The sequence below is a fragment of the Fusarium sambucinum genome, chromosome I (genome assembly GCF_050947815.1).
Source record: "Fusarium sambucinum isolate potato_lamoka chromosome I, whole genome shotgun sequence".
NCBI lineage: Eukaryota > Fungi > Ascomycota > Sordariomycetes > Hypocreales > Nectriaceae > Fusarium > Fusarium sambucinum.
This window is the reverse complement of record NC_139294.1, coordinates 6,091,798-6,119,112: the sequence shown is the minus strand read 5'-3', so window position 1 is coordinate 6,119,112 and position 27,315 is coordinate 6,091,798. Positions and strand designations below refer to the sequence as shown.

At 46.9% G+C, this 27,315-nt stretch overlaps 5 protein-coding genes across 5 annotated transcripts; 3 read left to right on the top strand and 2 right to left on the bottom strand.

Annotated features, from left to right (window-relative positions):
* Positions 1-1,518: 1,518 nt before the first annotated feature.
* Positions 1,519-4,698, bottom strand: FSST1_004695 (uncharacterized protein; the record flags this gene model as incomplete). The annotated part of the gene is made up of 5 exons (XM_083230895.1): positions 1,519-2,039; positions 2,089-2,280; positions 2,332-2,744; positions 2,795-4,528; positions 4,580-4,698. 5 exons carry the CDS (start codon positions 4,696-4,698, stop codon positions 1,519-1,521), a joined length of 2,979 nt encoding a protein of 992 aa, XP_083088125.1.
* A 1,547-nt stretch (positions 4,699-6,245) lies between these two features.
* Positions 6,246-7,904, top strand: FSST1_004694 (DNA primase subunit PRI2; the record flags this gene model as incomplete). Its single annotated transcript, XM_083230894.1, has 4 exons — positions 6,246-6,435; positions 6,488-7,029; positions 7,084-7,691; positions 7,742-7,904. 4 exons carry the CDS (start codon positions 6,246-6,248, stop codon positions 7,902-7,904), a joined length of 1,503 nt encoding a protein of 500 aa, XP_083088124.1.
* A 5,091-nt stretch (positions 7,905-12,995) lies between these two features.
* Positions 12,996-13,268, bottom strand: FSST1_004693 (uncharacterized protein; the record flags this gene model as incomplete). The annotated part of the gene is made up of 1 exon (XM_083230893.1): positions 12,996-13,268. The coding sequence occupies one exon, from the start codon at positions 13,266-13,268 to the stop codon at positions 12,996-12,998; it is 273 nt and encodes a 90-aa protein (XP_083088123.1).
* Positions 13,269-22,804: 9,536 nt separating this feature from the next.
* On the top strand, positions 22,805-23,260 carry FSST1_004692 (uncharacterized protein; the record flags this gene model as incomplete). Its single annotated transcript, XM_083230892.1, has 1 exon — positions 22,805-23,260. The coding sequence occupies one exon, from the start codon at positions 22,805-22,807 to the stop codon at positions 23,258-23,260; it is 456 nt and encodes a 151-aa protein (XP_083088122.1).
* Positions 23,261-24,376: 1,116 nt separating this feature from the next.
* On the top strand, positions 24,377-27,314 carry FSST1_004691 (glycosyltransferase; the record flags this gene model as incomplete). Its single annotated transcript, XM_083230891.1, has 11 exons — positions 24,377-24,521; positions 24,580-24,747; positions 24,795-24,946; positions 24,999-25,357; positions 25,417-25,577; positions 25,628-25,888; positions 25,944-26,052; positions 26,105-26,467; positions 26,518-26,881; positions 26,938-27,076; positions 27,130-27,314. 11 exons carry the CDS (start codon positions 24,377-24,379, stop codon positions 27,312-27,314), a joined length of 2,406 nt encoding a protein of 801 aa, XP_083088121.1.
* Position 27,315: the final 1 nt, after the last annotated feature.

Below are 27,315 nucleotides of genomic sequence, written 5' to 3'. Positions count from 1 at the left end.
CCATTTTGTTGTTCTTGTATTACCCATGAAAGAATCTCCAGAGTGGTTAGGGGAAGGGCGTCCGTCCCCGCACAGCCAGCTGTGCGTTTAAAATCACGTGACATCCGCACAGCCCCCCCCCCCTGCATTTTTATTTTCCTTTAATAAAAACTTATTTAATTACTATAAAATTTCTTAAAAATTATAATATAATAATAGAGTTTTAAAAGTATATTATAAGATTTTATGTATATTTTTAGCTTATAAAATAGCTATTTTATAAGGTATTTTATACATAATATTTAAAAGATTTTAATTAAATAGTAAGATAGTAAATAAATTTTTAATTCTATTTTATATTTACTTTATATATACTATAGTATATATTAGATTTTCTTTTAATTTATAAGCCTTTAATTAAAGCTATTAATAATAGTTTTAATATTAAAATATTTTAATTTTAAGATTTAATAACTAATTAAATATAATAGCTATAAATATACTTTTTTTTTAGTAAATATCCTAAGAATTAATATAATTATAATAAATTATTATTTTTACTTATATCTTATTAATTAAAGAGTTTTAATAAAAAATAAGCTTTATTCTTAAGAACATTAAATATATAATAAATAATATTATTTTAAAGTTTTTATAAATTAATATAGCTTAAATTAATAAATTTAAAAAACTTATATTAATATTTAATTTTACTATAGTTTATAAAGCTTTAAGTTAATTAAATATTTTTTTTTATATTATTTAAAAAATAAAAGAAAATTATTTTATTTTCTTATAAGATAAGTATTTTTCTTTCTTTTTATAAATAAGCTAAATATTAACCTTATATAGCTATATATATATAAATATAAAATATATATTAAATACTATAAAAAATCTAATATTTAAATATATTTTTATTATAATTATAAGTCTATTAGTTATTTTATTATTAAAGATAAAAGAAAATACAGGGGGGGTAGCTGTGCATATAAGCACGTGATTTTAAATGCACAGCTGGCTGTGCGGGTACGGACGCCCTTAGGGGAACCATGTCTTTCGTCATCATCTTCAACAGGCTGTGTAAAGGTGTTCTCCCCTCATTATTCTTGCGATCCTTCAAGTTGGACGCGCAAACACGAGTAGTACATGACTTAGAAGTCGAACCTTGAGAGGTAATAATAAAGAGTCTAAGAGACTGTTAGAGCCCGTAGTAAAGTGATCAATTTATTGCGTACTTGACTGATAAAGTCAAGGATTCAGACAATGTCTCTTCGCAGTCTGGTTGACTACTCAACCGCACCATAACTATTCATCAAGTTATCACCAAGTGAAAAGAAGTGCTCCAATCTGATTAACAGTACGACGACTCACAAGTTGCTAGTCATTCAATCCCAGCTATCACAAAGGCGTCGTTCATCAAAAAAATGCATATGGCTTTAACACCCAAGCCAGTTAGCCTCTGTCCGTGTACCCAAGAGTGCCCAAACTCCATTCCTTTAAATCCTGTCATTAAACATCATGAGGTGGCTTTCATTATTATATTTTTCGCTCCCGATTGGGGTTAAAGCTGCACCAACGCTTCTCATGGATATCCCGATTCCACTTCGTAGTGGACTTCTTCTGGCACCCCAAGCGAGAATACCGGCAGGACAACCTTGTAATGACTCTTTTTGAGCACGCAGTACGCTCGTGCTTACCGAGGTTCGACTTACTAGAGAAGACCTTACCGCATTTGCAGGTCAGGTTGGCCATTTTAGTTGAGAATTCCTGCTGAGAGTTTGGTGGTTCACGTAACCAATCTGTTTTGCTTGGCGTCGCCCGAACGTCCTTGGATTGGGCTGTTTGGGCCGGCGCTCCTGTCAGTTGTGCCTCGGAAAACAGCGTGGTACCCGAGTCCTGCAATAGAGGAGTCAAGATGTCATCGAAAGGCAGGCTTGCTTCCTGCTGCTCAGGCAACATCAGGCTGTTGTCCTCGAAGCTCCAAAGGACTGGATCCAAATGTACTTCATCCGGAACTTCTAAAGGCCGATTGAAGGACTCACAAGATGCATGCGTATCTATAAACTGTTAGTACGGGAAGTTCAATATAGCACCAAGGACCAGTACCTTTCGTGGCCAACGTCCATGGACTCATTGAGTTTTCGAGGGAACCTCCCATCCCAATACCAGAATCATAAGAAGCAAAATTCTTTCCGTCAAAGCTAATGTAATCTTCAACGATTGCAGTTGACCGATTCATGCTCGCAGGTGCTCCAAACAAGTGTTGCAATGTGCCGTTGTCCTCGGCATCTTGAATCGCTGAAAGACTGTTAATCCAACAGCTGTATTTATTGAGTATAGAGGACGTACCTGACGAAGTCGCAAGCAGAACATTGAGTGCCACAGATTGAAGTAGAACAACTACCTTGGGGTCAACAATTTGTACATCAGGCTCGCTGCCTCCCCTTTCAGTTGCAGATTCTGAGCCTGGTAGCGCTGTTATCCCAAAATTTTGAGTACCCTTGTGGCAACCCTGCATCTTTCGCTGTATAGCTCGTATCCGAGTACCGATAGGCTTGGGGTCAGGAGGCTTGATATGGGTGACTGAAACAAGATCCTTTGCTAATTCACCGAATCGCAGGAGGTCCTCTTGAGACCCTGGTAGTATGTTCTGAGGGAGGTAATCGGTCTCCCATATGACACACACAAGCTCGTCGAACATGTCCATGTCTGAGTCTCGTTCGAAGGTCACAGCCTTCCACCGATATAGATCTTGAGTGAATCTGTATGCTATTAGTCGTTCAGCATTACGCAACAACGGTCTGATACTTACTCGATGTCTCGCTCTCCACTATCCGGAAGCTGGCAGATCAACGCGTCCGCGACTAGAAGGGCTTGGAGAACGGAAGGGAGTCCAGGCGGTACCTGATTTCTCAAGATGTTCCTTAAATGATTGAGCCCCCACCTGGAAACACTCATGGGATTTGTGCAATGATGTTGAATGTTACCGTAATCTTCCATATCGCCACGTTGCTCGCAAAACTCTTCAATTCTTCTACAGTTTTGCTGTAAGCGGTGCATGGATGAGTGTCCCAGATAGCTTCTGCGTTTGTAACTGCAGGTGTAATCGAGGAGCATTGGTCTTGCAGGCCATTCCTGAACAGCTCCGTAGGAGTTTTGAGGGGGCCACTCATTTGGTACAGGCAGGGGGTCGAACTGGGGCGACAAGACAGGTGATAAGACTTGAGAAATTGAGAGATCTTGGGGTGAAATGCAAAAGTCGGGTACACTTGGGGAGGTAACTGCTGCCGAGGGAAGCTCGAGGCTGGATGGATTAGGCACGAAATGTTCAGTGGTCATATGCGTCCTCTGGTCTTGCCATGAGCCAGATAGAGCACTGCTAATTCCCGATTTATAGCTGTTACCGCCTGGTGATGGGAAGCTTGGCGATTGGCAGGGCGAGGATCTACCTGTAGGTAAAAACTGAGGAGCCTTCAGTACTGGGTACCTGGCACTCATAGCATCATGAGCTGACGTTTTCGGTTTCGTTAAATCTTCCAGGATCTCCTCAAATAGACCAATGAACCTTGTTTCGGCTGCGAGCTCGTTGGCTTTGGCCAATTCGGCATTATACAGAGCGCTCTCATCTAATAACAGACGGATTATGCCAACTTGTTGCCATAGAACTGCGGCCAGGAGTGGCGTGAAGACGCAGCCTTTGTGGCCTGAAGCATCTTCAATGTACCCTTCAAAAAAGTCGAGTTTGTTCTGAATCAGGGCATGAACAGCAGAGCAGCGACCGAGACGGATAGCAACGCAGAGTGGGTGGTACGTTATATCGGAGTAATGAGGGTCCGGAATGTCTCCTACCGTTGACCGTGTCCGCTCGACAAGGTCTAAAATGTACACATATATATTCAAGAATCCCTTGTCGAGGATTTGAGAAAGAAGATCAAGGTTGAAGATGACCCGGATATCGTTCGATCGCAGAAGAGGCTCACAGAACTCACGAAGAAGGTCCAAGTTGCCAGTCCGTGCATATTTGTCGATTTGGGCATTCTGGGCCTCCAGGTACTGCTTGGCCTCCTCTTCGCTAGTCCCTCCGAGTTGAAAGCATTCCTCAAGGTCGTTCACTCCGAGGTCCATGTTACGCTGGTGGATATCTCGAAGAAGGGCGGGAGTAATGACACCTTGCTGGCGTAGTCGACCCATGTCGAACCCATCGTAAAGAGATCGCTCGAGCAAGAGGTCATCGACAAGCAAGCGCATCTCCTTGGATGTATCGCCGTATGGATTGCGATATACCAAGGAGTCTAACTCGGCTCGCAGGCCATCGTAATGTTGGAGAACTTGACCAATGCAGAGCGTAAGTTGTAAGGCCGGAACGATCTTATACCCGAGAACATGGCAGATGACTTGCTTGAGGTCTCTGCTTCTGAACTTGATGGCGATGGTATTACTTGCCCTTTCTTTTTCGACAGAGAAGGACAGGAAGGGCAATGTACACTGTGACCCGACCGCGATAAATCTGCCAGAACCGGATGATACTGCACGGTAAACATGGCCACTAGATTGTTAAAAATGCAAGTGAGATAACGGGGGACAAACTTGAACGTACTTTTCGAATGTCTCAGTATATCCCATGTACGGGCCTTCGTCTTCTGGGAACGGGGAGGAATCCCATGGTGACCGCGGGCGACCGAGAGCTTGTGTAGGGATGTTAATTGGAATCGACATGGTTGTGGATTGATGGCTCATGGAGCACACGCCCACGAGTTTCGATGGAGATTGTACGGCCTTGACATGAGATTGACGTTGAAATGAAGCAGGAGATGAAGCAACATTGTTGAGGGAAAGTCGGAATGTATTGATGCGACAACTCGTAAATTCTTGTAGACATCAATGCTTTCCTAATACAGAACCTTGTGTGGGTTGTGTGGAGAAAGTTAGGAATCTGTGGTTGAAAGCGGGGAGCAGCAACTTGGACATGGCCCTCCATCACGAGACTCTTCTGTCTTGATACCTTCAAATGGAATGAAGAGTTATAGTTATGCGTACCATCTTTGGATAACCAGACATGATCGATCAAGGTCTTCTTGTCTCTAATCTATATATGACCCAGATCCTCGGACTTCTCCCATTCATTCTCATGCAGCCAGCAACGTGGGCATTGCCTTTTAAGTCCGCGACTGTACCAATTGATAGACGGACCAACACAATGCAGTTGCCTTTTAGTACAGGTTCTATTCATTTCATTCGTCCACCATCCTCGTCTTGTCGGGCGAAACATGCTGCAGTCAACACACCAACTCCATACACGACTTGGCCGCCCATGAACATCTCGTGGCCGAAATCTTCCAAGAAGTTCCTCCATGTACAGACACGAGCACGGCCCTAAAGGTTTACCCACGCCTTTTAAGCTCCAAGGTGCACCATGGTACTTGCGGTCAGGGACTGACAGGTTACACAGCCTCCCGATGGCGAGCATCATCTTACAGCTCATGGCTAACATAACCTTGTCCACCAGTGGGGCTTGTTCGAAGATCATGGTAAGGATCTCGGGGGGCAGTGTTAGTAGCAAGGAGGAGTTTGAGACGCAGTCCATGTTGAGCTGGTCGTGGTAAGTTTCCAATTGATTTATGGGCTGGCTGCATTGCATGGCAGGAACTCACTGTTGGCGGGGTTCTAAACGTGATGATACGAGAGCAGGCGACAGGTTCTAATGGCCCATGCCTGTTTCTCAATTGAACTGGCATGGCATAAACTGAGGGATGTTTTTCTAAGTACTTCCCTGTGGCTGTATCGTCTGCAGAGAGGAAGTGAAATTGAAGATGGAGGATGTGCAATGGCTCTGAGCTGAGGTCATCGGTCTAAATCGTACCGCACTGGTACATATTCATCAGTTACACAACATTACAAAAGATATACAATCTACCAAAGTAGCATAAACTGACCTACTGATTTAGTCCCTTATGCTTCCAGGAGCCAACTTTTATAACACCATGAGGCCAGTGGTAATAGCACCTATTCTCGTAGTTCATACCTAGCATTTGAAGGGTTCAGTGGGCCTTAAGGCTAACATCACCTGGGGAACACCCTACGCCATTTCATGACCTGTGATTGGCTCACAACCTCTTAATTACCTGCCGCCCCGCGACGCCAGACGCGTTAGGTCGCGTCTCCCACTTTACGCCCGCCTTCCTTTCTTTCACTCCTTGTCTGAATTTCGTCTTCACATAACATAATACAGACACTCCAACGATATTGACATCGACATCGGCATCATGTTGCGGCAAGACTTTAACCGAATTGACCCTAAACGGCGCAACGTTGTCGACCATCGCAAGAAGCAGTTTGCTTCACCTACGTACAAGGACCTCGACTATCCCTATCGCCTCAACTTTTACACGGATCCTCCCACGGCCGATATTACCCTCGAACAGTTCGAGCAATGGGCCATCGATCGACTCCGAGGTAGGAAATATACAATCGAACAACAAGAAACGACACATCTAATTCTCTATAGTTCTCGCCGAACTCGAAGCATGCGCCTTCCGCAACAAGTCACCCGCCGAGACAGCAACCCATATGAAGCCCATTCTCAAGCAGCACTTGAACCTTGAGGCCAACAGTTCAAGCTCCAAGAAACTTTTCGAGCAGCGACAAAAAGATCACTACAGCCACTTCATTCTACGACTAGCCTTTTCGTCCACCGAGGACCTGCGCCGTCGCTTCACCCGTGTTGAGACAATGCTTTTCCGTATGCGACTTAACGACGACGATCTTGCGGAACGGTCAGCTTTTGTCAAGACCCTTGGTCTGGACTGGTGTGAAGATGTGACGGAGGAGGACAGGAGGGAGTATGCTGCGGAGCTGGCTGCCTTTACTAGTAACCGAAAGGGCGAGAATGATGATGACACTTGGTTCAAGGTGGATTGGGAACGAGTTCCTGATCTAATTGAGAGCCGAAGGGTGTTCCTCAAGGCTGGAAAGGCATTTGTACCTGGTCGCGAGCAGGCCGGTATGGTGATTTCCGAGTTCTCTTCGCGCTTAGAGCGACAACTCGAGGTACGATGACCCGATCCATGGTGGGTGACCTGAATACTGACTGGCTATGAATAGTTGACTGCCCGTGCCCTTCCTCGACTCGACGAGGACGACCGACTTACGCCCATTCTCAACCATCTTTCCAAGAACTTCATCACTCCCGACGCCTCGTACATGTCAAGTACGGCCGCAGTGCCTGGTGCTGAAATCAGCGCCGCCAACGTCGACAATCTATCTCAACATTTCCCGGCCTGCATGTCCCACTTGCATCGCTCACTGCGTCGGGATGCTCATCTGAAGCACTTTGGTCGACTGCAATACTCGCTCTTTCTCAAGGGCATCGGTCTCAATCTGGAGGAGTGTCTTGTGTTTTGGAGAAATAGCTTCAACAAGATGACAGATGATAAGTTTAACAAAGAGTACCGCTACAATATTCGTCACGTATACGGCGATGTTGGAGGCGACTCTAACCGAAGAGGAGGTGGTTACAGTCCATTCAGTTGTCAGAAGATCCTCACGGAACATCCCCCTGGCCCCGGTGAGGCTCATGGATGCCCGTACCGACACTTTAACCTGGAGAATCTGTCGGCACTCGTGCAAGCCATGGGCGTCAATGATCGGTCTGTTCTTCAGGGTGTTAAGGAGGATAAGGATAAGCAAAAGTTCCACATGGCGTGCAATCGGTAAGTTCTTTTCTAGCAATGCTGCGTTTACATGTACTAACTATCTTCAGTGTATTCGAGCACCTACACAAGCAAGAGATCAAGAAGGCAAAGGACGAGGGCGTCATGACTCAATCACAGCTCGAGACTATTGTCCATCCCAACGAATACTTTAAGCGCAGTTTCCTGCTAAAGAACCTCGGCAAAGAGACGGACGTGCGAATGGAGGGCTGATAGCTTTGATGCTCTACGATCCACGGCCGTTGGTTATTTGGTTTTATGAATATGAAGCTCGGATAAGACATTGTAATTCTGATTGTGGGATAGATTAGGAGTAAGGCGTTGGGACATAGCCTTGGCATGGAAATGTATGTACAGTTGGATACTGTACTGTATGGATGAAACCCCAGTATATAGAGAGAAAAAAGTATCTCGGCAGGCTGAAATGGAATATTCTTAGAAACAATGCGGAAGCATCCTTGATTGACCGCCAAGATGGCAAAGGACAACCCTATAACCACCGCAATTAAGCTGAAGATGACCGTTTTGGCCGTCAGAAAAAGGGTCCTTGATCATCATCTGCATCATCTTGCATCGGATCTCACATCGCGTACACGCCTCAGGAACTTTTCCTTGTTGGTGCACCGTTTTGCTTCAAACCCTTAGTTAGCTGTCAGATACCTCAAAACGGTTCCTAAGCGATGTCACGCCCCCCCCATGTCCCGCTTGTTTCTGATGTTTTTTATAGACCGCCTTGTTTTTTTATTTTCTGTGTGCAAATCAAAGCGAATTGGAGTGAGTCGTGGGGCTGCACGATGAGGTCAGTGTGCGGGATGACGAAAGAGGCGTGGGTCCTCTACCTTGTCTCTGGTGTTTTGTACGCGTGCGCAAGTGAAGGTATTCGCAGGGTCTTTGGGCGGGAAACATCCAGGTTGTAATGGTGTGTACAAGGGAATTGCACGGAGGGAAGGAAGAAATGGGAACCCCTTGTTTTGTTGGTTTGTATACGAGGCAGGGGAAAATGATTTACTATTTTTGACCTTGTTGTACATGCAAAGATAAACATTTGTTCTTTTATTCGAGATCGACCTTCTCAAGAGCCTCAAAACTGGAGAACATATGTACAATTCTTTGATGATCTCCCGTTTCACTTCTCCACTGGGAAACCATCTCGCAGCCCATAATTTACCAATTCGGTGGTTCAACAATTCTTGTCATTGATTTCTTTCTATTTCTTTATTTGTTCTCCTCCTTCCCCTTCATTTCCATGTCTTGCTCTATTTTGCGGTATGGCTCCTGTCACCCAAAACCCGGTTGTGACATCAAGGGCAGTAGCACTAAGACAAGACAGAAGAAAACCCTTGGCGCATGAGCCAACGTCATCCATTGCGGCGAGCTAAAAAGTCCTCCCGTACGGGCGTTGGGGTGCGTTATGTCATCGGAGCTGTAGCCCGTCTGGCACAATTGTTTATTTCAGGTTAGATAGAGCGGTCTTGTCTTATTGGTAGCCTATTTGGGGGTGTGTGAGACGGAAGCTGCTGTCGCTGACCGACTTGGAAGAAGAAGAAAAAGAACTCAAATTGTTGTCGTAGTGAATTGAAGACCTATGCAGCCGAGGGTGAACCATCACGGAAGTCATGGAATGACATTGACACTGCCCACCGGGAAATTCGGCAGCCGTGATGCGTATGGACCTCATCTAGACACCGGCATTAGATCGGCTCTGGCGGACTTGAGCTTAATCCGACCCTAGGACACAACTTTCAAATCCAATTCTACGGGAAATATAGCATGGGGCGGGCCGGGCTCGGCATCTTGGTTATCTTTCTAGCTTAATTGTCCTCATCAAGATCCGTTGTTGCCGTCGTATACGGACAAAGATGCCGAGCGACGGTTTGAACTCAAGTTCGGGGAGTCGGTTCTAAACCGGCGTGCTTAGCAATTTTGCTAATTACGGGTGATGAGGCTTCCGTGCTGTGTGTCTTACAGCCCAGTTGACCAGTCTCTTTCTTGTTCCAAGACAGGGAGAGACATGCATTCAGCGATAAATACTAAGATAAGGTCTTGTGTTCCTGATTGCTTGCCAAGACAAATGTCCTTTCAACAGATGACATTATAGTCTCATACAGTAACCACAGCTGCAACTCTCAGACACAGGCACGGTTACAATGCACGTCAGCTTTTGGTCCTGAATTGAGGTCAGAGGTCCGTTAGTTTTAGATACGGGCCCTGCCAGTTCCTGTCTTGAACGAAGCTTGTGCAAAACCCCCGGTTTCGCTGTAACCTCACGGGCCGAAGATACTATTTCGAGCTTGGTTTACGTTGGATGGCCCCGGGCAATGGCTTTAAGCAAGGAACCGAACAGGAAATCAAGCTTGGCACGGGACTTGCAAAATAGTTTACTGTTTCCACAGGTATCTACATAACCGTACAGGTTAGACGTACGAGTGAGGCACTAATGAGGAGGAGGAGGAGGAGGAATACAGTAGGTAATCATTACAGTGGTCTCGGGCTGTCTGTTCAGGCATTGATGCCATCAAGCCACCAGCGCCATCTTTTCTATCTTTACCTATTTTCCCCTCTTAACAAGTATACCAGTCCTGAATCTAGGCCTGCATCTGAAGGATAACGGACGGGACGGCATAGTTATGCTACACAAACGAGACAAGCCCATGCAGCGCATTCCAGTGCCCAGCCCGTCCGTCTCCCGCATAGCACTTTTGCTCCTGCAAGCCTCAAAAAAGTCACTTTAATAGGTAGGTAGCCTAACAAATTTAGACGGCCATTACAACTGCCGCGAAAGCTCAGAACTTTGATTCCTTGCAGGCCGCGCCGCGCGCAGATTGAGTGAGAGGGAGGAGGGGTTGGGTCGGACTCCGTAGTTGAGTGAGGGGAAACTGGCACCGTGGCCTCTCAAAACTCTCCATATTGCTGCTTGAAAGCCAACTACCGTGAGCCAGTAGGCTGGGGTAGTAAATCGAGGGACAGGGAGTGAGCGAGTCGTGAACAAGAGCGAAAAATAACAAAGTGTAACCTAGGTTAGACGTTTAGCGCATGGCTTGCAGAAGCGACTTATCAAGGATGCTATAGCTACACACACTGGAATTAACTTTGGATCAATGTTTAGTTGTGTTTTGGTTGCAGCTGTTTTCAAGCTCTTCAAATGTCATTACCTGACGGGTATAGGCAGGTATTACGTAGAGTTTATGCAATGGCCAAGCCCAATTCCTCTGATCTGCATGTAAGCTGTGCAACAGATAACATCTTCTTGTCCTAGGTCTGGCTAGTTGACATGGCGTCCATATCCATGTCGAGTAGTCGTAATCTTCCACGTATCTCCGAGACAATGAGCCCTTTCTAGTCTAGACTCTCACGCACAACCAAGTGGGACATGTGGGAATAGCCTCAAATGAAGGAGCGAGAAAGAAAACCAAGGCGGACGAAGGAAAAGGAATTTTTTTTAAAAAAATTGCTGTAACTGTAACTACCAAGCGAGGTCCCCACCAAAACCCAGCAGAATGAAGCAGGTAAACCGAGGAGTGGATATGCCTCATCTTTTTTTTTTCCCTCCTTCGATTGGGAGAAAGACGAAACCCTAACCGAGGGAAATCTCCAGAACTCCAGTCCAGACCAGACCATGTCCGGGATTAAAAACCTGGAGAATCGAGACGAAGGAACAAAATCGGCAACAACAGAAAGGGGGAGGCGAAAAAGGAAAGACAGGGAAATGAACAAGCCACGGGAATAAGAAATGTATCGAAGTGAGACGAAATGAACTGATACGAGACATGCACCTCCTCCATTTGCATTCCACTCTGTGAATCCAGCCAGACTTTCGACTAGACTCCATCGACGAGTATCGCGTCTAGCCCGGTTGAAGTTTTTACATACGACATTTGCCCATCTGTCGCATGCACAATCTCCACGGCTTGGCATGGAAATGCCATACAAGAGTAGCAACAAGATGGGGCCTTTAGACGTCAGTGGCTGGGTTTGCGAGCCTCGGCGCCAACATGGTCAGGTTGGACTGGGTGCAGTTGGACTTTATCAGCCATTGGTTATGGAGAAGGTCGTAAAAATGGAAATTTCAACGTCTTGATGCGAGAAAGAGCCAATGGTTACATCACTGACCCTGGTCCAAGACACTTTTTGAACGCATGCTAGCCATGCAAAGCGGAGAGGCGGCTCGTGAGGGTAGCGCGGAGAGAGCGTATATAGTAGAGGTCAGGTGTTGGATGTAGACCAACGGCATGGTTAATATGCAATGCACAGACTACATTGGTCAAGACATGGATGAGCAAAGGCACAAGGTGTCAAAATGATCTGATAGTTGTAATGATGGAAACATAGATGAATTATCATGAATAAATAAAATACTGTCCAATCGGCGTTTGCCAGGCTCCAGGCCGTGGTCTCTCTGCGTGTTCTCCATTCCACGACGATACATAATGATACAACCAAAAAATGCCCTTCCTTCCAGATTGCGCCCGCCAGATAATCAAACAGAGGGTATCCCTAGGTATATAATAAGAAATGTTACAATTCCCACCCCAAAGAAAACTCCATATCCATGATGATTGATTGATGACATCAAAGTCGTAAAGAAGAAAGATAAAATAAAAAAGGTGGTCATGAGAAGAAGAAGAAGAAGAAAAAAATAAGAAGCGAACCAAGCTTCTGTGGTATTTCACAAGAGGCAGTGATGTGCTCGCTCCTTCTGAGAAGGGTATTGATCTGATCTTGATCTGGGTGCGATAGATGTGCTCCAAATCTGCATCAGCTAAAAGCTGGTAGGCTGTGCTGATCCGGGAGCTGACGGGGGTCCCGTTGTTGATCCCGGACACGCCGCGCCCAATCACTCGAATGCCCTGAGCCTTTGAAGAAAGTTCCCTTTTTAGGGTTCTTGAACGGTCTCGCAATGGTGAGTGATAAGGGTCGTGGCTGTTGATATGTATCGTGGGGGGTTTTTGCGTCAAGAGTATGCCCAATGCTTAATGCTTTATCGTCCAGGTGCAGATTGTGGTCATGTACATCTGCGATGGCGGCGATGAAGAGGCTTTGTTCTCTTGCGTTGAGCTGCCCAAGGAGGCTGCTCATTTTCCATGACGGAGGGTGCGGGATGTCGTTGAGTGCGGCAAATGTTGAGGCCGTATATCCATCCTTTCCTTGCGTCCAAGAATGTTGCTGTGTTGGTTGATGATTTGCTTCCCTCCACCAAGAAAAAAGAAAATAAGAAGCTGGAAGCCAGTGTCGAAGGTAAACTTTCGTGTGCTGTTTGTTTTCGAAACTCGTTTTCAAGCCTTTTTTGCAGTCGACGCTATCCATTTATTTGTAGCCGACCATCTTTGCGCAGCGTTCACAGTAGTAAAGGTTGTGGGCGATGCGGACCATGCCCATTGTGCTGACGTCGTCGGTAGAAGTAGCCTCGACGGAGCGAGCGCATCGCATGCAGCGAACAACCTCAACTGAGGCGATGGGGAGAGCAATGGCGTCCATACTGTGTCTGTAACCCGAGTCGGAAGAGGATGATGATGATGAGCGAGAAGATGATGTTGAGCTGTTTGATCCAAAGTGGTGGCTTGAAGGTCTGGCAGACATGATGAGAGAGGAGAAGAGAGGTATGATATGTGGTGGGTAGTGTGATATATGTAGTAGGTAGCAACAGTAGTTGTTCTTTTTTAAGAGTCCAGGAGATTTGGTTATACAAGGGGACGATGGGAGCACAAGCAAGGAAGCTAAAGCCTTTTTCTGTTTGTTTCAAGTGGATGGGGATGTGTTGGCGCTTTGTACTTCTGGTCTTGGTTTACTTCGCCCGGGCTGGTTTTCAAGGGGATGGGTGCTAGTTTAAGAAGGATGAGAGAGTTGACCAGGGGGGGTCTGTCTCTGTCTCTTGGGCTAGGCTAGGCTTCTGGAGCCTTGAGCAAAAAAAAAGAAAAAGAGAGATGTGAGAGCTCCAGGGGAGGGGTGTGTGGAACAGAAATGGTGGAGGCCCAGCAGGACAGGGTTTCTTGTTCAGTTTCGATTTCTGGATAGTGGAGATTCCTTCAGAAACGGTAAAAGGGTACGGTAAGATACGGTACGGTAACACGGCTCTGCAGGTGGCTGAGGCTTATTCCGGGTTGGTTGCGGAAGAGAGATGAGCCTTTGTGGTTGATGAGGGAGAGTTCTAGAGCGTCCCAGGAAGATGTCGTCGTATTATCGTCCGTTTATCCGATGGAAATTGATGGATGTGCAAAGGTAGGTTCTGGATTCAAACCACGATTCTGGGGGGTGACCCGGCCTTTTTATCGAAATGGTGAATTCAGACTTCTACTACCCACTGTACTGTACTGTATGCATTACATCTAGTGAGAGGGAAACAGGGCACACAATTGCACGTCTCAGTTTGGTGTGTGTGGTTTTCCCAGGCTACGTAAGTCACATAACAGTAGTGCTCATTGCTAGAGAAGAACGAAGTCCTTTGGCGATCGACGATGGCCATCGTTCTGTTCTTGCACCTCGGAGGTGTCTTGGCAAGACGGCGTGCTCGGGGAGTAATGATCGGCAATGACAGAATCCAAAATCTCAGCCAGACCAGGGCCCCAGGACACGCCAAGCATACGGAACGGAGAGGACACACACGCCCCGAAAATGACTGCTAATAAACTCCCTATTTCTTCCTCGTCTAGGCACCCAGCAAGCAGACAAGCCTGGGCATAAGACAAGACCAAACGAGACGGCACGGCAAATGCCAGTACAGTCATGGCAGTACGAGACACGTACAGACAAAAGAAAACAAGCGGGCGTCTATGTCTCTGAGGGAATTGTCCGAGCAACACCTGTACCTTTTCATGGACTGCTGCGTCTTGGCTTGAAGCTTGGCATTCACCTCATAAGTTACTGTGCGTGCTGCAGCAGTCCTGCAGTGCAGTCCAGTGAAATTCCGTTTTGGAGAAAACGGAGAACAGAACAAAACAGAAACCAAGAGGGGCGTGGACCTGGGCTGGGCTGGGCTGGGCCGGGCTTCTGCTTGGCCCGATGCAACGTCAGACCTTTTGATCAGGCGAAGCCCGTAAGACCCAACTCGATCCCCAGTTTTGGGCTCTTCGCTCCGTTACCCCCGTTCGATTGGCAAAAACCCAATCGCTCCGTTTTCTATCTGGCACCGCTACTCCGTTTATGCGATCCACCAGGGTTTGCTTGCTTAACAATTCACAAAATGGTGAGACGAGACTTGTGTTTGGCTTGTGATTAGTAGCATCATGTTGATGTCCTTTTGAGTAGTATTGAGCGAGAGTCTGTATCATGCTGCAAGTGTCTGATTGATTGACTGATTGTATCTTTGATACCGTGACTCTTTATCCCCTGCGACATCCGTGATCACGATGGATGTCTCCTAATTCGTCCTTGTTGAGAGGCTGGCTGAAGCCAATCTGCCTGTCTCGGACATGCCTGCAACTGCGCTGTAAGATCCCATCCATCTTACGGCAGACTCCAGCTCCCCGAAACTGCTTACGACGACGACGGGGGCACAGCGTACACAAAGGTTAGTACAAATTACAGTACATACGGCATGTACAATTGTCACGGCTACCTACAGGAGGTAACTAGATGCTGTAATACGCGGCTCGGGAGGCGCCAGCAACGCAGCAACCAGCTTTGCCCTGCATGTACTGTACTACAGTGCTGTGGTCGCACAGCAGACGAAAAAGCAAAACCTTATTCCGTGTTGCTGTCAGTCAACAATGGTTACTCAGGGCTGGATCCCGGAGCGGGCGTTTAACGAACGGGGTTATCCCTTGCTCAACGGAGGCCTTGTTCTCTTTTCCGTCGTCTTCAAATTAGATTACAGAGTGTCATATTGAATGAACGGTCAATGGAGTCCGTGCTGGGGGAAAGAAGAAAAGAAGACCCTGACCTGTATCACGGATGTTTACGGTGGCTTGGGCCAATTGATGAGTTGTCCTGTGTTGCTCTGGCAAGATGAGTCAAACTCTACAGGCACGGCTAGGGGGAAGTGAGTGAATTGTAATTATGCTCGTCGTCCGCCTCATATTTTTTGCATGAGTTGGGATTCACCGTTAAATCGAACCCCGGATCAGCCAACTCAGCCCAGCGAGGGTTCAGGCACAAGGGTCAAACGTTAAAAATGGTTGAGCGGTTATTGTTAGTAGCTACTAGCTATGGTGCTACTTTACCCTAAACATGGCTGAGGGGATGCATTCTGATACGCCCGTAAAAGTGTTGCCTGCTACTCTGCTGATATCGGAATCGCATTCGAAGCTAGAATGAGACTTTACGGCTTTTGCGGCATGAAACCCTGATAATCAATGTCGGTGTTTTGCTTCAACCGCGCCCGAAAAGCCGCGCAATTATTTGGTCTGGCCTGCATGTAATCAATTGATGATATAAGCATCTTATCTGTCACATTTTAACTAAACAAAGACGGGCGTTCGCATCGGGCGGAGACAGCGGCAGGCAAAACAAACAATGGCACAGTAATTGATTCTTTGCTGAATGTGCGGACCCGCGGATGGAGACATTTTTGAGCCTCAAGCGGGTTTCACGGAATACGCGGGCGCCAAACAGAAAGAAAGAAACCCTTCTTCATGCTTACAATTTGACAGATATGTATCATGTGTACATCAAAGATTGAGAAACATCTGACGGAGCTGCCATTAGACGCTGCCAAGCCATTGCCGGACTGTCATTATGCAGAATTTGCTCCTAAAGGGAACTCACTCAGAGCGCCATTGGATGGGTGTCACTTACAAGCCTCAATCTCAATGCAACGTCAAGACAAAGAACAACAGAATCCTAGCTGGTTAGCAACCAAGCATGTCCCGTAGAGAGGCTGAGTATCCCGTAGCGATCCCTAATATCCACCCTCAGACTGGGTTGGATGCTTGACAGCAGCACGTACCCGACAATTCGGATCTTTTTGGTCCTTCTTTGCAGAAGTTGCGACCGTGTATGCAGAATGGATCCAATGTATATCTGTAACTAGTTGTCTAACTGGATGAATTGTTTGTTGACCGAGGTAAAAAAGAGTCAAGATGGACCCTTAATTTTCAAGTCTGGTTTGACCGACGAACATGAGCGAGAACCCTGTCCTTGCACGATAGCCTGAACCGTTGAATTGGGCTCTGAGCGAGAAGCTAAGTGAGAGAATTCGATACTACTAAGCTATTAGCGCGAGAGAGCGAGACGGAAATAGAGCCTAGAACTATTGTTCCCGTTGAGGGCATACCGCATTTGTAAAAATGCTGCACGATGAGTAACATGCATACGAAATTTGCATGATTTCTCTTTGTCGTCTCGTTTCATTGTTGAGGCCACGTTGTTGATAACATTTGAGTTGCAGGCTCTTGTTAAAGCCGCCTTTTTCGCTTTCTAGGGGTGCCCTGGCCCTGTGACTCACCAAAATAGAGGCCCTGAGCCCTGCTGGGCGGCAATTGATTAACACATGCAAAAGAGACGTCCTCACTATAAGCATATACCTCTTTGTCACTAGATATCTAAACGGTGTCCGCCCGCATAACGGAGCTCATCCACACAACATTCCGTTCCGTCGTTTTGGAGATTGACAACGAAACGGAGCTAATAGCTTTTAGTGACCTCCTTTGATGACACACCCAATTTCCGATCTTCAGGGCCCAAAGGCAAAACTCTTGGTCGGACCACAAGCTCAACCATCGGGGTTGGGATCAGAAACAAGAAACGATAGTTTTTCTTTTTTTCAACTGCTCCGTTCTGCTCTGCTCCTCTGTCTTGCCTCATGATCGACTGACCATTGGGAAACCTTGTCCGGATCAGCTCCGTGGATAACGAAATCTGGGCGATTTCGATCTTGTCTTATTCTTATCTGCCGCTACTACTTTAGTAAACTTCCGTAGCTGACAGCGGAAAGTCAATATATGGTGCATTTTATCTTACCATCGACTGTTTCTTCTTTTCTGACCAGCCGATGCACTGTAACCTACGCTCTGCATCCCTTTCCCCCCCAATACTACTGGGATATTAAAAGCAAGACAAAACAGCAAAGCAGACATGGCATTAAAGTTTAAAAGTCCATGGGGTGGTAATCTGCAGGGTAGGACAGGGCAGATATCTCGATGTCGTCCGCTCCGGCTTTATGGATTGGCCCCCGTACGAAAAACAAGTGTCGCCAAGACCATTAAAACCAGTGGCAGAACCACATACGCTATGAATGAGTCGAGCTGTCCGTTATTAGACGGCTCAGTACTCCTCCATGCAGTAGCGTCCGGCATTGCGCTTGGGGGAGCAGGGCAGGGTAGAGCATGGCACGAAGGTGGCATCCGCATCGGAAGATTGGTATCGGCATCGCGAAAAGCCTCGGAGTGGATGGTTTGGCATCAATATTTGCTCTTTGTTTGGGGATTCATTTAAACTCCGGACCAGCTCCGGTAGGTTGCCCTTGCTTTTTTCTTCCTTTCTTCCTCTATAAACTCAAGATCTAGTGCACTGTACCTGTGAATGGCAACCATGCGGCTCATCATGATCCTTAAAATCGAACGTTCATCGACCAACATGGTATGATAAACAGGGTTGTTATTAGTGCATGGCTGAGCTTTTGCTGTTGTTATTTTCGATCGCCACAGCTTATCACCTAGTAAATGACTCTAAGCATCGCAGCTGTTTTTCATTCACCTTATCATCATCACCGTCAATGCGGGGACTCAGACCGTTAAACAATGATGCAATCGAGGTGCTCCGTTTCATTCGTGGTGATCAAATGTCAACGTCAACAAAGGACGAGCTTGTGAAAGAAACTGACGTCGATACTTACGCAACTCCCACGTGGAAATTTGGACCTGTCGATGGCCAGAGCCTGTCTTGTTCAACTGATCAACCAGTAAACTGTAGAAACTTGATCGCCGGATGTCCGCTGACGGGTTGGCGGGTAACGCGTATCAAACCCGTCACTGATAGTCTCGATTGACGGATATTCTGTCTATCAATGTAAATCATTCATTTGTTTATTATCGATTATTTCTATAGCATTTCGCCTCCCGACACCATGTTACCGATCATCAGGAAGGATATGTGGGGTTTGGACTAGGTCAGGGGGGGAGATCTCAATCGAAACGCAAACATTCAATTAGCAGATCCATCCTGAGTCAGACCAGAGATTGGCGACGACGACGACGGGTGTGGGATGATAAGAAGACACATTGGTGGGATTTATCTATCTGCTTCAAGTTTCGTTGCAGAAGGACTGTCAACATCGAGATGTGTAGGTTTTAATTACGGTAGTTTCAAACCGTCAAGTTATGCTGTGCTACTGTGGCATCTCGATCCTCTAAAGATTTGACTACTAATAATCAACTTCAAACAACACAAGTTTCTCCGTTTAATGCACCAATATTAAACCGTTTTAAACTGGACCTGATAGGGCTAAACTTAGGGGTAAAAGGGAGAAAGCTTCACAAAGCCTCGGTATTGGGGTTTATGGACTAGAAGACATAAAACGGCCACCATCTATAGCTGATGGGACCTCGTGGACAATGGATGGGATGGGATAAACACCCACAATTACCCATAAGATGGGTGGAAGGATGGGCAACCACGAAGAATGCCATATCCACACCCACGTCCGTGGATCAAAAGACGGTATTAGTTCAGTATAGAACGGTGCAGCAACATGACAGTCTCTCCCTTTGACTCATAGCACCCAAGACGAATAAGGAATATCGTATGTAACATGGTTCATGAAATGAAGCTACTGTGGCTAGTAAAAAGAACCCTTTTGTTGAATTGTAGATCGATCTGGAACCCGGACTTTTCTTTCAAGTCAAGTGATGGAGCCACATCGAGATGCGACGCCACCGGCCGAGATCCTCTGCCAAACCTTCGATGCCCGCCGGTTATGTCTCTGCCCGGAGGAGCTCCTGTCCGACCAATAAAGCCAGGGAGAGCGCCACTGGAATACAGTATCGAGATGCCCACCAACATGTAGCACCCATGCCTCATGCTAATCTGATCAATTTTCGATGCTCTACAGGGTGGTGATCAAGATGCGAATTCAAGGGGCGGCCTTTTTGCTTGCCGACGAACACTTACGTGTACGCGTATTGTGAAGCCTCATAAGGAAGGGATCGAGTCAAGCCTCTTTTTTTCCGTTGGAGGATCATTTCCTAGGTTCTGTTCCGTCTGTTCCGTCTGTACTGTACAGTAATCTCATGCCGCAGTTTGTAATCTCATGCCGCGGCATCCTCGTTGCATAGCTAACGTTATGCCCTTGTACGGTTACTGTTTCGATTCACTATTTTCTTTGTCAGACGACCACTAATTTGCTTGGCAATCCTCTGACTTTGGGCTGAGTCTAATGCTTGCTGATTTGAACCACCTCTTTCATTTCCATTTCCGCTCTGGCGAGGAAATGCGCCGCTGTCTTCTCAACAGGAGTTCGTTCTAGACCTCTCAACTGACTCCGTTATTATTCACTTCTTGGCAGGGTCCCTTATTTCTGGTGTCTTTTTTCTTGTAGGGGTGTGGGGGGTTTTGATCCCCTTCCATTTCATCGACCCGCTTGGATATCTAAGTGAGACGAGCAATGTGTGTTTTGCATACGATGGATGAGGTGCTTTTGAGATCCGTTCCAGTCATTGCAACCGTATTTTGATTACAGTTCCTTATTTCGCTTTTTGGGTCATCCCCCCCCCAGCTCAGTAAGTGCTTACACTACGGGCACGAGCACAAATCGCATGTTACACTGCAGCCCCAAAGAGAGCTTGGCGGCGTCGAGGGAAATTAAAATCAGATTAACAGACGGAGGGCTTGCTTATACATCGTGAGACAACATCGAAACCTTCCAGAACATATGCGCTTGGATCTCAATCTGGACATATCGCGAAGCCAGGGTCCGGTGATCTCCAGTCAGGGCTCAATTGAAGAAATATTATGGAGCGAGTAAGCTTTCAAACACAAATTAAGGGTCCTCTTCTCAGCCTCCAACTGTACTAATGCACTTTTAGCTGTGTCAGACAAGGAATGGAAGCTCAAGCTATTGAACATTTCATCTATTCATAGCCAGAACATGGACTCTATTCTCGAAGGGTCCAATGGTCAAAGCTCTGGCGTGGTCAACGTCCGTGTCTTGTTACGGTCAAGGTCGCTTGATGCATTGTAACTGAGCACTATGCACCTGTTTCTTTTTGATTCGAGTGCATTCGGAGTCACGGCATCGCATTCATTCAAGACTCCACGAACGAACATGACCCTTTTGCCTAGGGGGGTAAGCGGGCTTTCTTTTCGCGTGACGAACCCCTCTTATGCATCTGATCAGTTATTCTGTCAGTTATTTCCATTTTATGTTCCATCAGGTCATGAATGGAGTGCCGGAAATGCCGGTACGTAGAATGAGTACACTGCAAAGGCTTGGCTCACCTGAATTTCCTCTCTAAGAAAAGAGTCCCTACATAACTGCCTATCTGAGCACGGGTCAACAAAGACCCTTACAGGGAGGCACATTTCGGCGCAACTTCATCTTCTCAACTCTTATTTGCGGTGTCTGTCGTATGGCATCAACCAGTAGTCAATCGCTCGTCCCTCGGGCCATGTTTTGCCCCCGGAAAAGACCGTTATCAATAGCTCGAGATTTGATACAACGTTGCTCGGACTGAGGCCCTGCCGATTGCCGGCCGGGTGTTCCTGGCTAATTCGAGAACCATTGCCATGTCTCTGTGCAATGCCATTCGCCCTTCATTCTTCAACAACCTTTTCTGTTTTTCGCCTCCGTCTAGAGACCTAAACATACGAATCCTCCAATGGCAATCTGCATTGGGCACGGGAAGTTCCAGACCTAGCGTGGAGCTGCTCATTGGGCACTGAAGCTCTGCACGTCTCTTTGGAAACGGGTCGGGAATACCCTGAGATGGATGTTCTAGACCCTCAGAGACCCAAGGGTCTGCGTGTCCTCGTGCCCTGAGCCACAATGTCTCTTGGCAAAACAGAGTTATTGATCTTCGCGGTCTAGAACGGGCTGTGGCGCCCTTCCGGCCGGATGTTGCGGCGTGGGTCGGTGTTTGATAGCAACGGCTTTGCATCTCATTTTATTAGTGGCTAACCTTGATGGGCTCAAGAATTTGAGGCGGGCGACGGACCGTTTGTGAAGCCGCCCGCGATGCATTCGGTGGCATGAGCATGGGGGAGGGGTGTTTGACTTGTGAGGTTGGGGGCTTTGTTTGAGACTTGAAAGGGTCCAGGCCGTTGTGTTACGATTTTTGTGACTGCAGTCACACGAGACATGGCTTGGCTGGGCTCGGCTGGGCAGTGAAGCACAACCGTTTCTTTCTTTATGTGAACGTGAACGTGAACGTAATGTGAATACGGAATAAGGATTGCTAGGCTGAGTGAGACTGGACCTTGTGACATGGGATTCTCTAGGGTATGTACTTAACAATTGATTGTGGCTGGGGTGACTCGTCAGTATGAGATTGATGCCTAATTAGACTGCATTCGTAGTTTGTTTGGGACGATGTACATAGTAGGTAGGTACTGCATCATGGGTTCTGGTTTGTGAGAAACACTTCCAACTGGTATGTCAGGCGCTGTAACCTGTGTCTGCGTGAGCTACTTGTACCTAGTTTTGCCTGTGAAAGACGAGAATCGCGCTTGCCAGAAAGGGAGGCTGCTTGAGAGTGTTTGGTATATTGGTCGTCTCATATTACATCCAAACCAGGGAACAAACCGAACAATTGTATGTTCATATGGCTAGATGGCTATTGTACCAAGATAAATTGCTTGATTCCAAGGCTCCATTGGCTGTTTTCATGCAGACATCTTGCGAGTCAGTATAACTTACTTACTGAATGTGAAAGACTTTGTGACTGTTTGAGCTTCCCATTTCTTTGCGGGCAAACGATTTTGTTTATTTGTGTTTAAAAGTGCAATTCGACAACTGTCGTCCTTCAGCCTAAGTGATCGCCACATCGCTTGAGATAAGAAGATATGACTGGTCAGTCTCCCGCAGTGCAGATGACGTGGAACAAAGTGGAGGCATCCAACTCTCACCGTCCCTCACTTCAACAACTTCAACTTGTCTGACTTACAACATCCGCCCTACCAACATGGGCAAAGAGTACGACTTGATAGACTCTATCCTGATAGATTCAATGTCGACATCATCCAGCATGGACGGAACCGCCACCCCAACACATACCGTCATGACAGAGACGCTCACAGATTACACCGATTCTGTTCCTTACCCCGGCGCTCAGTTCATCATTCGCCAGCGCGACACGAACAAAGTCATCACTCTCGTCTGTGGTACTCTCAAGCTTGTCGATGGTCTGAACCCTAAGGGTGGTTACCACTGGGAATGTATCGAGAAAGACAGATGGCTCGGTTTCCGCAACTGCGTGTCGGGGACCATCATCGGCCACAACAACAGCAAGAAGTTTGTTGCAAGAGCAGAAAAGCACCAGTCATACGAATACATCACACTCCGACCAAACCCTCAAGGCGGTTATGAGCTTATGACCAAGCACAACCACGATGAGCTATGGAGCATGAACGTGGCAGCTGATGAAGAATCACTGATTGAGACCAAAGGACAAGGCGCCTTGTGGGACTTTCTCAAAGTCTAGTATCATTGTTTGGACGGGAAAGGCTCGATCGTTCATGGAGTTTTGTATTAGCTCAGTTACGTTGTTAGTCCGACGCCTTTATGTGAGAAATCAAAGCTCGACCTCGATACATCGCAGACGTACCTCACAAGCGGCGATGAAAGATTCGAGATGGGAAGGAAGTCGCAGCTGATGGTGGTTTCGGAGGTCTTGGCTCTAAGAAAGGCATATCGCCTCGTCAAGTTGGGTCGGATATTGAGACTGGATGGTGACAGGAGCAGAGCAACGACACTATCTTTCTACCCTAAGCTTCTGGTACTAAGTCCTAAGCAAGCAAGCAAACAATCTTTTTGCAGTAATATCATCATGATACCGATTCTTCTACACTAATAATTTATCGTGACACCTTCACCCTTCAGCATGACTAACTGAGAGCGTTTCTCAAGAACCACTACGCGCTACCCTTGGAATGTTTCTTTCTCAACCCTTGGTTGAGACCGGTAATTCCTATCCATGGAGTATCTTGTTAGACTGATGTTGCTGCGATGAACTATTCATCTATGTAGTATAAAGGTTTGGGGTTCATTTGTATGCATCTGCTATGTCTTCCACGAGTTGTCGTTGAGCCAGGCAGGGATGACATATCAAAATCAACCATACTAGAAAGATATATCTCTTTCTTGATGCTTAGATCAGATCTCTCGGTAGGGCTGAAAGTTGGGCTGAGCGGCACATTCCTGCCGGTACCAAGATCACGCCAAGACAACTACCCCTTAACACTGAGTCGTCAAACACTCGTAATAGTAAGGATTAACTAATGCCCCGATTCAGCTTGACTCAGCTGAACGAAATTCACCTAGATGATATGCTAAACTCTGGTGGGGTCAAGCTGGAGCGATCTTAAACGAGGCAGACCGAGCATCTAAACGCGGAACGAAAAGAGCGAAGACTCAAGACCCGGTAGTTCAAACTTAGTGTCTCCATCAAGCCACCCACCTCAAAGAGAAACACGACTACGCCGTTCTGGGAGAAGGTTTAAAAGCCAAGCCACTGACAGTCGTCAGTCAGTCCTCCTTAAAGATGATACTTGGAAAGAAGAGTTTGCACATGTTCATCCTTTGAACAATTCTTGAGACCATGTCGAACCAGAAAGAGAAATCAGCAAAGCAGTACGACGCCATGAGCGATACTAAGAGCGAACTCGATGAGTCTTTGGATGTGCCGCCTCCATATGAGCTGCATTCATCTGGCACGGTGCTCGCGAGCTCTGCTGCCGTCAATGGTGCGCAGTCAATTGCTATAGATGCCTAGATGGAACCATTGCTGACTATACCTAAAAGAACATGGATCCTTGGATATTACGTTCTCGTCTATGGCCCCGGAAGAGGTTAACCGTCTCTTACCTCCTCTGAAACCACATCAGCCAGAGTCCATTGCAGAGTCCTCAACTACTCCACAACAGCCTTGTCCCACCCTCAATGTTGTAATTCAGGTCGTGGGAAGTCGAGGTGGGTTTTCTAGCGGGAGACGTAAAGTCGATCGCTAACTTCGATAGGTGATGTGCAACCATTTATTGCCCTTGGAGTTGCTCTTAAACGATATGGCCATCGAGTCAGACTTGCCACTCATGATACATTTGCCGACTTTGTTCGGTCGTCTGGCCTTGAGTTTTACCCGATTGGAGGAGATCCTGAAGATCTAATGGCTGTGAGTCTTGGCACATCCCAATTCTGTCTTGATTATTGACCCAATATCACAGTATATGGTCCAGAACCCGGGACTCATCCCGTCGATGCAGAGCCTTCGTGGCGGTGATATCGGACGCAAACGCGTCATGATCCGTGAAATGCTCAAGGGCTGTTGGAAGTCTTGTGTTGAGCCTGACCCTATCTCATCCCAAGCTTTTGTCGCCGATGCCATTATTGCAAACCCGCCAAGTTTCGCTCATGTTCACTGTGCCGAGGCCTTAGGTATTCCGCTTCATATCATGTTCACGATGCCCTGGACGGCAACACGATCATTTCCACATCCATTGGCAAACGTTCAGTCACAAAACATGGACCCGAAGGCTTCCAACTATCTCAGCTATGGTGTTGTTGATTTAATGACCTGGCAAGGGTAAGGGTCTGGTCTTGCTTTGTTATAGTGTATTCATCTGCTGACTTCTCAACTTATAGCCTGGGTGACGTGATAAACGCATGGAGAGTCAAACATCTGGAGCTAGAGAGACTCCCCGCCGCCGTTGGCCCAGACATCGTTGAGATTATGAAGATTCCCCATACCTACTGCTGGTCGCCAGCTCTTGTTCCCAAGCCAGCTGATTGGGGTGATAATATTGGTAAGCGAGATATCAGATTTCTTATTGAAACCATAAACTAATGAACCTAGATATATCTGGTTTCTTCTTGCGCGATGAGCCTTCTTACACACCACCCAGTGATCTTGAACGATTCCTATCTGACGGCCCCCAACCAGTTTATATCGGGTTCGGCAGTATCGTCATTGAAGACCCAGCAGAAATGACAAGAATCATCAAAGAGGCTTGCCAACGGGCTGGAGTCAGAGTTATCATATCGAGAGGCTGGAGCAAACTTGGCGGTACCGAGCCTAGCACTGACTCAGTATTTTATCTAGGAGATTGCCCTCATGGTTTGTCCACGGCTCAGATATCAGTTGACATCCTTAGCTGACTCTATTATCTTAGAATGGCTTTTCAAGCGCGTTGCCGCTGTTGTGCATCACGGCGGAGCAGGTACTACGGCATGCGGTCTTATCAATGGGCGGCCAACGACCATCGTTCCATTTTTCGGCGAGTACGTGTTTACTCCATCGTCTACCTGGGATATACTGACATCTAACTTCTAGTCAACCTTTCTGGGGAGGTGTTGTTGCGTCCAACGGAGCGGGACCACATCCCATTGCCTATCGCAGCCTCTCGGTTGATAACCTTAGCGAGGCCATCCGGTTTTGTCTCAGCCCCGAAGCTCGAAACTCAGCAGAGATTATAGCATCTCAGATGCGTAGGGAGAGGGGCGTCGAACAAGCTGTCAACTCGTTTCATCGACATCTTCCCATGGTTGACATGTCTTGCAACCTACTGGAACAGCGTGTTGCACGATGGCGGTACAGTAAAGCCAAAAATGCCAACCAAAGTCCTATCCGGGTGTCAGATGAAGCACTCCAGATCCTGCTCCAATCGAAGAAAGTCAAGATGGGAGACTTCAAGCTGTAAGATACTCGTTGTTTCTTTATTGGATTCTTTTGCTAATCAGATGCAGACTTCGACCGAAGGACTATCGTATCGAGAATCAACGATGGGATCCTCTGACTGCGGGAGCTTCATCCGTCCTGGGCACAATGACAGATTTTACGACCTCTCTGGGAGGTACCTTTATCGACCCTTTTAAAGAAATGAAACGTGTTCGACAAGATGGATCGCAGACTTCTGTAGGAGCAGCAGCGGCGTTAGCGGCCGGTAAAGGAATGCAGGGCATGACAACGGCTGTGGTGAAAGGGAGCTTGGTCGATTTCCCCTTAGCTTTAGCCGATGGACTTAAGAACGTACCTCGCTTATACGGAGAGGAGGTTCGAGATCACGGCCCAGTCACTGATTGGAAAAGTGGTGGTACAGTTGCCGCCAAGGTATGTGCCCCAAGTAATCTTTTCGTTTAAGCGATGAGGACTAACCATCTTTCCAGAATTTTGGCTACGGTTTCTATGAAGGCATCACAAACATTGTCACTAAACCCATGAAAGGCGCCAAAGAGGAAGGGACTCTGGGTTTCCTGAAGGGAGTTGGCAAAGGTTCAGTTGATATGATTGCAAAGCCAGGCAGTGGTAAGTTTGTTGACATGTTCACTCGTTTAATCAATCAAGCTGATAATCTATAGCAATGTTTGGGCTACTCGCGTATCCGGCTCAGGGTATCTACAAGAGCGCGAAATCTCAACAGAGAAGCAATGTCAAGCGGTTAATGGAAAAAGGCCGTACCGAGACCCTGAAGGCTTCGCAACATATTAGTTCTCAAGGTCAGCATGAGCAGGTTGTCAGGAGGTTTCAAGAACTCAATATATAGG